The 11,571-nt window shown below is 42.1% G+C and overlaps 1 protein-coding gene across 2 annotated transcripts in view; it reads right to left on the bottom strand.

Annotated features, from left to right (window-relative positions):
• Positions 1 to 5,275: 5,275 nt before the first annotated feature.
• LOC147887264 (uncharacterized) overlaps positions 5,276 to 11,571 on the bottom strand; it is a 113,335-nt gene continuing 107,039 nt past the window's right edge. For both annotated transcript variants that reach the window (XM_087394196.1, XM_087394195.1), the window contains exon 14: positions 5,276 to 5,557. In XM_087394196.1, coding sequence (XP_087250322.1) covers positions 5,459 to 5,557 — 99 coding nt within the window. In that variant the 3' untranslated portion in view covers positions 5,276 to 5,458. The remainder of the gene's footprint in view (positions 5,558 to 11,571) is intronic.

The following is an 11,571-nucleotide window of genomic DNA, read 5'->3' as shown; positions in this document are numbered from 1 at the left end:
TCAAGATGAGGAGTCAAGGGTTTTCAAGGATGTTAATAAATAAGAAAAGATGTGTGATCACCAACACAATAGAGGCATACACAGAGGATCATGAAGTTCTGTTTGACATATCTGCTAATGGTGAAGCTTTAGTTGTTGCAGTGGCAAATAATAGAAAAACTATTGCAGTTGTATACGATGAAAGAGATCAGAGGAGTGTCAAAACTCATTGTTGCATATGCCTGGTCCTGATGATCCTCATCAAAATATGAATTTGACACGAGTAGATGAAAAGGAAGCGGAAGGCATGTTTGATGGGCTTATTATGCAAGAGAGGGATAAAGGTGTTTGAAGATCTATACTTTCTATACAAGAAATGACACATTCATGTTTTCTTGTGTTCTTAGCTATCTTTTATAGTTTTACATAAAAAATATGAACATATGGCCAAAACTTTCTGCAACATTTGGTAGAGGTTTTCATGAAACAATATTTCATTCTCTCTCTCTCTCTCTCTCTCTCTCCAACCCCTCCTCTCTCTTCTCCCCCTTCTCTCCTACCCAAAATTCAAATCTCTCTTTCTACCTCCCTCTTCCCATCCCCCCCTCCTCTCTCTCTCCCAATCCCTCGCATGATGGTGTCTAAAGAATCACAAAGACTAAATAAGATTGACCATTTGGCCAAATCTTTAAGAAGGGAAAGAATTGAAGACATGCTCTGCACACATAACAAAGATGTTGGAAGATTTGTACATTCTATACAAATGACATTCTCTTATGGTATCTTTAATCTTGTATAGAATTGTCATGTTTTCTTCACATTCAGAGTGTTCCTGCATTAAGTTCTAGCATAAAGAATTTGACCCTAAGGCCTAAACTTTCTACAATGTTTTGTATAGATGTTTTCATGAAAAGAACTTTTGATCTCTCTCTCTCTCTCTCTCTCTCTCTCTCTCTCTCTCTCTCTCTCTCGCCATCATTTTTCTTAAACATAATTTGCATCTGAGGTGGGGGGGGGAGGGTGGGGGGAGAAAGAGAGAGAGAGAGACTCTATTGATACTGAAGGGTGTCTACATGTGGGTGTGTAATAGATCAAACAGAAGAAGGCCATGTACACAATATATCACCGGTTAGAAACTCGACCATATTGTTTGTTGTATTAGATCTCAATCGACTTCTTTTGCAACGTTGCTTCTCAAAGTCAACAAATTGTGAAAGTGTATGCATGGGCAAATAATGGTGGGTACTTCACCCGGGTTGCATGCAATTTCTTGACACTTTATTTGATAACTTTCAAGTTGGCATTTGGTCAACATCTATGCACAAGAATTTAATGGCAATCATTGAGTGTCTACAATGTCATGTAGGAAAGAAATTACCTTTATTTATGGTGTGGAGCCAAGAACAATGCTATGTAGATCTAGGTGAAAAAGTATACATACCAGATAAGATGGGAGTAGAAGCAATGTTCAAGCCTTTAACACTTGTTTGGAAACCACGGGCTGATATTTGCAAACACAACAAAATAGTCCTTATAGATGATAGTCCATAAAAAGGGTGTCTTAGTTCTACAGGGAGCTGCATTTTTCCAACAATAGTCAATTGTGATCATAAGGATTCGGTTTTGATTAATGGGGCTACTAGCCTTCTTGTTTCATTTGGAGGTAGCAACGGATGTGCGTGAATTGATAAAATTTGAGAGATATGGTCACTCACTAGTGGAATTTAGACACCCTTTGTATCCCCATTGCATGAATGTAATTATGAATGGAATACAATCAATAGTGAGGGAGACCAACATACTTCTCCCACCAACTCCAACATTAGAGATGATGAGGATAAAAAGGGTGTGACGTACAATCTTGAAGCCCAATCCACACAAACACCATTTGTAGGTATTTCTCAAAATCCACCTATATACTTAAGTTATTAGAAGTGTCGAAGTTGAGAGGAATTACTCGTGTGACTACTTAAAAAGACATGGAGGCCATGCACATTTGGGATATAACAAACCATCACATAATGGTGCTACAGCAAAGCGATATATAGGACAACTCCAAAGCTTTTATTTACAAAAATAATTAATCGAACATATTCAAGTCTGATGTATAATGGATCTTCTAGTGGATCATTTTGATGCAATAATATATCATATTGTGTTAGTCTCTAAACTTTTAATTTTATTCTTGCATTTGTGATTTTTACAAGATTGGAAGACAGGAAAAGGAGAATTGTGTGCGCTATGCAAATATAATATTGATCACGATGAGTTCAAACCATCTACCTTACCACTCCAAGTTTGTGAGAAATTCTATGTGAGGGGGATTCCCTTCATGATTGCTGGTTCAACAATTACTGGAGCTCGCCTTGGCTTATTTGCTCTCAAAACCATCAAGGTTGGAAAAACTATTCTACGATATGGATGACCAAAGTACAAATATTCTAATTGGAGGACTTTATGCTCGTTGAATCATCGAGCACTAAAACACTCTATTCTTGAGGATCCAGGAGTTTATGGTGAAGAGAATCAAGTGTATATTGTTGGTGATGTACATGATGGGAATGTGGAAGGCTACATAAGCAGTTGTAGAGACTACATGGACTATGAAAATGTATGCTATGTGTACTCACCCACCTTAAAACCATGTTATTCTTCTGAGTTTAACAATGAGGCTTCATATGGAAATATTACTTTACAAACAACTCATGATATCGACGCAAGGGAGTGATTATTTGCAAACTATGACTTTTAATTTAAAAAATTTATGTTGTCATGAATCATTTCTACTATTCTTTCCTATTGTAAAGATTACAAAAAGATGTGACATCAATTAGGCATGAATTGAAATGTTTCTAAACACGAGTTTTCGTGTGTAAACTCATCGTACTAATAACACAATGTTGAACAAAGTAACACTTATCTAGTACCGCTTTGTGTGTGAAGTTCGATCGTGTGTGAAGGTCGCCCATGTGCGATTTTATTTAGCCATGCGGTGTAGTTTTAGCTCACATGCAAATGTAAAAGCACTACTTTCCTCCATTAAATCCATAAGATGTGGACCCTAGACTCGGTATGTGAGTGTAGGGCTATTAAGAAAATATGACCATACAAGGGACTTCCACTTAGGATAGGGTGATAATGTACAAGGGAAAAGATGGCTGCTTCAGATGATGTGTTACTAATAATTGTGGGATTTCTCTACATCAAGGGAAAAGATGGCTGCATCAGATGATGTGTTCTTAAAGAGAGACGTAGCTCCATCTTGACAAAAGCACACATTGTTAGGTCCAATGGGAGGTACCCTTTTGGAGAGGTTACATCCATGAACTTTTTGCGAGTTGTATTGTGGTGGTACAGTTTAGAATCCCAACGAGTTTGCTAAGAGATGTGAGGTACGTCCAATAATGAGTGGATCATATGCCTCTTCACAGTACTTGGGACCATGTTGCAATGGGCACATAAGAGGCTAGGTATATTGAAGCTTCAGTCTACCTCACCAAGTGTGCAAAAGAAAGAGCAATACAATTGGAGATGCGAATGTCTCTATCTCAAATATGTACCGACATATCCTCGAACACCATATTGAGAAATTTGAAAATCTCTAGAGTCCTATTTTAGAATTCCCAAACTCCCCAATATATCTTTCTCATATAGAAGATGCACTAAACTAAAGTAGTAAATCAATCAATTTCTTTCCACAATGTAAGGATAATCGTCACTTGGTCCAAATTGTATTCATATGAGCCACACAAATCGTTATCGAATAGTAGAATAATTATGTTCATCCATTCAAACCCAAACATTGATGATTTTGCACAATTGAAAAGGTTGAACCCAAGGACGATTTTACGAATGGAATCAAAATTAGAGGGTTGCATACATAAGGAACAATGACAACAATGGTAAAATGCAAAACCCTCTACTATATACATTGCACATCTACATGTGTGTCGATTTAAGTTTATATCATTACCTGCTAATAATGCAATTTAAGCACAATAAAACGAAGATGTAGATGATTGAGAGATCAATAGTAGCTTTTCAACTTAGTCCAAAGGTCCAAATACTCACTGATAGAGCAAAGAAATAAAGACCGATGTTGGGTGATGAGAATATACAATCACATTGTGGTTGACTTGCCTCTATGGCAATAAAGCATGCACACCAATCATTTGAAGATTACATCGTTCCTCCCTTGCATCAAACTATATTTGTATCACGTCATGCTTTCAAATATCCCCACCAAAGATCATGACAAAAGAGACTTCAATTTTTGTCTTTGGATGATTCCAAGGCCTTGCTAACCTTACAAAACTATCCACCTACCCTATTATGACTTACTCTTTACTAAATTTACATCCACCCCCATAAGAGCATTCAATCGCCAATAGGGCCCCCCAACGATAGAAAACGCCCTTATTAATTAATTACTTACGGTGGCAACGGGCGGGTCTTCGATTAAGCTAAGGTTGGAGTGAGAAATGTTGCGCTAGACCTGATTAATCTGGAAATCAAGAACGTTCTTAGAATGCCCGAAGTCTAGAATGTCCAAAATGTTCGCAGCGCCGCCTTGAGGGAGTATATGAGGGGGATGGGGGAGAGGGGGGGGCGGGAGCAGGGGGACGGGGACTTGAGGGGGAGACACAGAGAGAGAGTTGAGGGAGGGGGACGACTGAGTGAAGGGAGAGGCTGAGCGAGGTAGGGCGGAGGGAGGCTGAGAGGTGGAGGGGAGGGGAGGGGAGTGTGAGCGAGGTAGGATGTAAAGGGAGGTTGGGAGACGAATGCTGTAGAGGTGAGGAGGGCGAGGCTGAGAGACGTGAGGAAGGAGAGGCAGGGTGAGGAACGAGAAATTTCGCTGAGGAAGGCGAGGTTGAGAGAGGTAGGGCGGGGAGGGAGGCTGAGCGAGGTGAGGAAGGAGAGGCGGGGTGAGGAAGGAGCGGCGAGGTGAGTTTAGAAAGGGGAGAGCGGCGAGGAAGGAGAGTGGTGAGAGTAAGGAAGGAGAAAGGAGAGGCGGTGAGAGTAAGGAAGGTGAGGAAGGAGAGGCGAGGTGAGGTGAGAAGGCTAGGCGAGATGAAAGTTTGGAATTTTTCGTTTAGGTTAATTATTAGATTAAAGCTTAGATAGCTTAGCTTAATTGACCCATACCGTATACCAACGTCTTCCAGAATAGACGCTTTCAGCCATCTTCCTTGACATTCGTTAATGATCAAAATTGTCAAATACATGAGCATGTAGAACATCCCAGGGGAAAGCATCTTTTTTTCAGATAGAGGCTAAAATTTAGAGTCAAATGCTGTTATCAGTGTCTTCACTTAGCAGCTATGTTCCACAAGATCAATCACACCTTTGCAGAACTCAGCTCTTGCCTCTTTGAATTTTACTTGGCATACAGCAACTTGAAAAACTCTCCCCGAATTGTAAGAAGCCTAGATTGGCTTATGCAACAGTAGCATTAGACAATAGCTGTCTTTAGGTGACATCACTTTCCGTACGGCTTGTACCGTGTCTCTTTTCTGGAAGCTTTAATTCCACCTAAGGGCCCTCCAAAGATTGGGCCTATGCCTCCATATCCCTCCCACTGCAGACAACAATAGAAGCACAGAGTGCTAGTCAAGAATAGCCCAATGCAATCTTGTCGTAAAACCAAAAAGATTCAAGGAGCATTTTGCATTAATTACTGATTAGTTCGCAACTACTAGCAATGAGTAGGAGAAAAATAAAGCAAGAAATTCTGATAGCTATTGCTAGCCCTAACTGGTTTTAAAATTTTTCAATTAAATGACACTAAACGATATGCCTTGTGTAAATGTTTGCATAGAATCCAAATGTTTTTAGTATTGCAGGAAGAGCGGGAATCACATCCCCATACATAATTGCCTTACACCAAAGACTCAACATGAATATTTTGCAGAAGTACTTGCCCCTTGATTCTTGCTAATGGTGCCCGGCCCAAGGCCTTTGCTTTGCCTCGCTGGTCAGTTTCCCCTATCAGAGATCCAGTATTCTAATTTGCTAGTAAAAACTATTGATCTCCTCAACCACACACCCTCCTTGAGGTCCAATGTGTGATCAAATACTCGAATTAGTACCCTATTGATAGCCTTTGGGAAGTCCTCGTATGTTCTGCTATATGGAAGAGTGGCTGGCCTGGCCAACCGGCCCTAGAAGTGACCCGCAAGAAAAACCAGTCCGACCTTAGTAAAACCAAGATCACGATTCATTCACTCTAGGAGAAGCACCAATTCAGATCATCACGCCGTATGGATACTTGGGATGTACCTACAAGACCCTTGTTTAGCATGAAACCGGCTGCCCAAGCTAGAATGATGAGCGGAAAAGTTTCAGCACCAGCTGCCACCTGCAAGGCCTTCTGCTCATGTGCAACTATTTCGGGCTGTTTCCCTGCTGTGCAACTGTTTCTGGAGCACTTTTGAACAATTTCTCTGCTGTGCAGGCCTGCCTTGCCCTTTATCTCGCACATTTCCTCTCTGCGAATTAGGGCTTTTGCTTCCTCTGTCTTTGCATTAAGGCCCTCGTGCTTCAGGGTTTATTTGCAGGTTGCTTCAGTCCGCGTTTCTAGGCACGGGAATCTAAATCCTGTTGCATTTGCTGCACTTGCTGTGCAAGATTTTCTGTAAAGAAGTTGGGCCTGCCTTGCCCTTTTTCTCGCACATTTCCCCTCTGCGAATTAGGGCTTTTGCTTCCTCTGTCTTTGCATTAAGGTCCCGTGCTTCAGGGTTTATTTGCAGGCTAATGTCAGTCACAGACATTGTAAATATTTGTGTGGTCAGAATCATACATTTGCACTTGCATTAGTGCAGTCATTTGATTCACTCAAATATCTTTGGGTTCTTCGCATTTTTGCATCTTAATACCCAACTGGAATGACAATGTTTGAATGTACAAGGAATAATATCAATCGCCAACGGATATAAGTTCAAAGCTTTGTGGCACGTCTCAAAGCTTTCATAAGGTAAAGCTTTGGAGAAGAGATCTGTAAGATTCTGATGTATAGGGAAGTTGATCTCGACTACATGAAGCTGCTTCCTTAAATATTGACAATGTATCTCTATGTGTTTCATGCGTGCATGAAACACATGATTCCGTGCCCCTACGATGGCACACTGACTGCCAGGGAGGATTGGAGTGGGCTCCTCCAATGATGCATGTAAATCTGCCAACAGATATTCCACAGTGGCTGTGAAAGCTGCCCAATACTCAGCTTCACATGATGAGGTAGCAGCCATTGATTGTTTCTTACTCAACTAAGAAATGCACGGGTGTCCAAGGAAGAAACAATTACCATTGGTTGATTGCCTAGTGTCAAAATCACCAGCCTAATCATGCAAGTGGCCTCCCCTAGGAAATAGCAAACCAAAAGACCGAGTATCTTGCAGGTATCTAAAAACATGCTTCACAACCTACCAATGACAAGTCTTTGGGCTGTGCATAGATCTGCTCAGCTAGATACTACATACACGATGTGTTACATAAGTAAATTAGGCATCCTACAACCTGGCTGTAAATGGTGACATCAAACTGCTCACTCTCATCATGCATGGATAACTTAAGCCCTGACCCCATAGAAGTTGTAATAGGCTTACAATTCTGAAATTTGAGCCGTTCAAACAGTCCCAATTATCACTGCGGATCTGTAGAGGTGCTTTTGGAGGAGACTCTGGAAATCCCACAGGAATAGAAAGATCACTATCTTCTTTTGGCTTTCTATCCATGGTGGGATTGCAGTGAACCTTTGGAGGTCCAGGTTCGGAGCCAACCCTACTTGCCCTCGATGCCTCTCTGCTTCGGAGACTATTCAGCATTGCTTATGGGATTGCAGACAGGCGGGATGATTTGGATGGGGGTAGCCAGGATTTTCAGTCACTTTGCCCACTCCCCATTTTTTATGACATGGGGCTCAGTGGCTTGGCTTTCTCTTACATGGCCTCAGGTATTCTATGAGAGATTTGACTCCTCTCGGGCCATTTCGGTTCGACGTCATCGGACTGAGTCTTGTTCGTTGGATGTGGTACCACACCTTCCTTTTACAGCTGTACATGCCTCTGTGGATACTTCTTGGGAAATTCTAGCGAGCATAGCATCCTGGCATATCTGGAGAGCCAGATGCACAGAGGCTTTGGAGGGTACTCAAGTTCATCCCTCGCACACATTGGCTAGTATCTGGACAGACACCGTACATACTTTGATGGCCGTATGGACGGGTATGCAGGGAGACTTCCGTGCAGCCTCAGCTAGGAGGGCTTCTTTCTTCAGGGAATGGAAGGATTCTCCTTTCTTCTCTGAGACTACTACAGGGTTGAGGTGGCACTTTTAGCCTCAGCCTTGGTTGTTTTCCACCTCACTCTGAGGGGGTTTTTTATTTATCCTCATGATTTCATGATGTATTCCGCTTTGAGCTTGCTCTCACGGGTTTTTTCTCTTACTTAATAGAAGTCTCTTTCTTGGGAAAAAAAAAACAGTCTCCCAATGTACTTGGACTGCAACAACCCAATACCCCTGTCGTCTTGTACAAATTGAATTTCCAAGTAAAAAAGTAGCAGTCCCAAATCAAACATCTCAAATGCCTTCTACAATTCAGCCTTAAAATCTGCAACTTTTGCAGGATTAGTTACCTGTGAGTAGCATATCATCAACATACAAGGCAATCATGAGCAAGTCACCCCCTTCTTTCTTGCATAAAAAGTGTTTCATGGATTGCTTTGCATACCATGGCTGGTGAAAAAGGCATACATCTTTGCATATCAAGCTCTAGGACCCCGCTTCAAGCCATACAAGGTTACCTGCAAACTTTATCTTCCTTGCCAGGTTCAACAAAACGAATGGGTTAAGATACATAAACCTCTTCCAACAGGTCCCCATTCAAAAGTGCAGTCTTGGTATCCAACTGATGGATATGCCATCCATAGAACGCAGCCAACTGATTCAGCCTTAAAATCTGCAACTTTTGCAGGATTAGTACCTGTGAGTAGCATATCATCAACATACAAGGCAATCATGAGCAGTCACCCCCTTCTTTCTTGCATAAAAAGTGCTTTCATGGATTGCTTTGCATACCATGGCTGGTGAAAAAGGCATACATCTTTGCATATCAAGCTCTCTAGGACCCCGCTTCAAGCCATACAAGGTTACCTGCAAACTTTATCTTCCTTGCCAGGTTCAACAAAACGAATGGGTTAAGACACAAACCTCTTCCAACAGGTCCCCATTCAAAAGTGCAGTCTTGGTATCCAACTGATGGACATACCATCCATAGAACGCAGCCATGGAAATTACACACCTAATAGCAGTTATACGAGGAGTAGGATTAAAGGTCTCATCATAATCTATACCCTTTTTGTAAGCATAGCCCTTTGCGACAAGACGAGCTTTATATTTGTCAGTAGATCCATCTGATCTATGTTTCAGCTTATATACCCACTTTGTACCTATTGCTTCCTTGCCCTGATAGGCAAGCCCACCAAATCCCAAGTGTGGTTTTCTCAATGGATTCAATCTCCACTTGCATAGTCCACATCCAATGCACATTATCACGTGCATCATCTAAACAATCAGGCTCAGCCATTTCCAGCAAATTATTGGCTGAACTGTGGCATCGACGACTTATGAGTCCCACTACAAATTCTGTCTTTGAACAAGCATATCAACTCTAGTATCAAAAAAACAGGCAGCAGCCCTTCAAATGCATCCAATGAACCCTGACTTTGTCAAATACAACCAGGGGCAAATCTGATTTCTCAGCAGAAATAACATGTCTACTAGTGAAAGCCTTCTTGGTAGCCGGATTGTAGAGTCTATAACCCTTGCTTTCAATGTTGTAGCCCACAAATATGCATTTCTCAGCTTTGTCATCAATCTTGCCTCTCAATTCCTAAGGTACATGTGCATATGCTATGCATACAAATGTACGAAGTAACTGACATTGAATCTTCTTTCATACCAAGCCTAGAGAGAGAGAAAGAAAGAAAGAAATATAGATAATTTATTAAAAGTATTTAAAAGACCAGAGGGTCTATGAGACTGAAAAGAACTTGATGCAATGAGCTGAAGGGGTGCAGCCTCTAAGCGGGCGCCAACACCCATGACGAATACAAGAAAAACCATAATCATAACAATACCTATACATATAGAGCAATACCTGGACACATGAAGCGAAGGCGACATCACAATGGTCACCCGGAATTCAAGCTGGAGGGAGGGAGAGATCGTTGATTGGGTATTGATGGATGTTGGTGTGTGTGGTCCACTATGGTCTCCTAGCTATGGCTCTATGAAGAACAAGTGCCACTGTCACTCCCATTGGCTGTGCCCCCGAGCTGAAAAGCATGGAGGGAAGGTTCGCGAGTCTGATTTGTGCCACGACCTACGAACGGGTTTGCCACATCTCTCGCTCTGGTCCTCAAATCTGCTGTCTCCTAGAGCCCTGATGGTGAATGTTGTCTGGCTAGAAGAACTTAGTGATCATGCTCTTGTAGGAGTCTCATTGTACACCCTGATCTCGCCTATGTGTTTTGAGAAAACGCTCCTTGTGTCAGACCGCCTCATGGATGAAGGCCGCCAAGCATCTATGATCTGCGTAGGACAAGAGACTAGATAGGAGTCTGAAGATGTTGTTGAAAAGACAATGATAGTGACATATGATCTCATAGTATACCGGCATCTGACAACGAAATGCTCCTCCGACTCGATCCCCCGATGGTCACATAAAGTGTAGATGCGACCCTCTCTAGGTATGCCTTCTGCCCTTACCCATCTAGTGTGAATTGCTCTCTGTGCATGGCTACTCGGAATGTATTGAAGATCATGGCCTTGGTTTTACCTAGGTTGACCTTCAAGTAACGTGTCTCGTGTGTTCGAGTGTCACTGGAGCCTCTTTGATGAGGAGGATAGGAGAACCATGTCATCCGCATATAGGAGAATCCATAGTAAAGATCTGGCCACCCCCCCCCCCCCTCCCAAGTCCCCATGAAAGTCTCAATCGTCAATGTAGAGGCCAAACAAGGTTGGTGATACTAAATAACCTTGTTTGACCCCAATAGTAATCATAATCTCCTCTGTCCACCCTAAGCCTACCCAAGACTCTCTTATAAAGTGCTAGGATTGCCCAGATGATCTCCTGATCATACCCCAACTCCTGTAGATGCATGATGAGTAGAGCTCTCGGCACTGTGTCAAAAGCTTTATAGAAATCCACAAAGCAACAATAAACCATCTATCCCCGTGCTTTGGCCTCCTCAATGACCCCTCTAAGTGGGACTATGCGATCCATAATCCTGTGGTCTCTCTAGAAGCCTGCCTAGTCCTTGAAGTTCTCCAACCTAGCTAACCTCTGTATTGAGCATTGATGCATAGACCTTAGACATGACATGTCCAATAATAATGGTCCTATAGTTTTTCGAGCTCATGGGATCCTCTACCTTGTGAATGGGAGTAATGGTGTTGAGGGTCCAAGTGTGGGGAAAATCAGTGCAAACCGCTTCATTAAAAATCTTTGCTAAGATTAGGGCCAAAATATCTATTCCATTTACAACGAATTCAGTGTGTAGGCCCTCATAATGTTTCGCCCGACCATTG

The sequence above is a fragment of the Dipteris shenzhenensis genome, chromosome 23, assembly GCF_047967505.1.
Source record: "Dipteris shenzhenensis isolate YYH24624 ecotype China chromosome 23, Dip_SZ_1.0, whole genome shotgun sequence".
NCBI lineage: Eukaryota > Viridiplantae > Streptophyta > Polypodiopsida > Gleicheniales > Dipteridaceae > Dipteris > Dipteris shenzhenensis.
The sequence above is the reverse complement of the archived record's forward strand: the minus strand, read 5'-3'. Positions and strand labels throughout refer to the sequence as shown.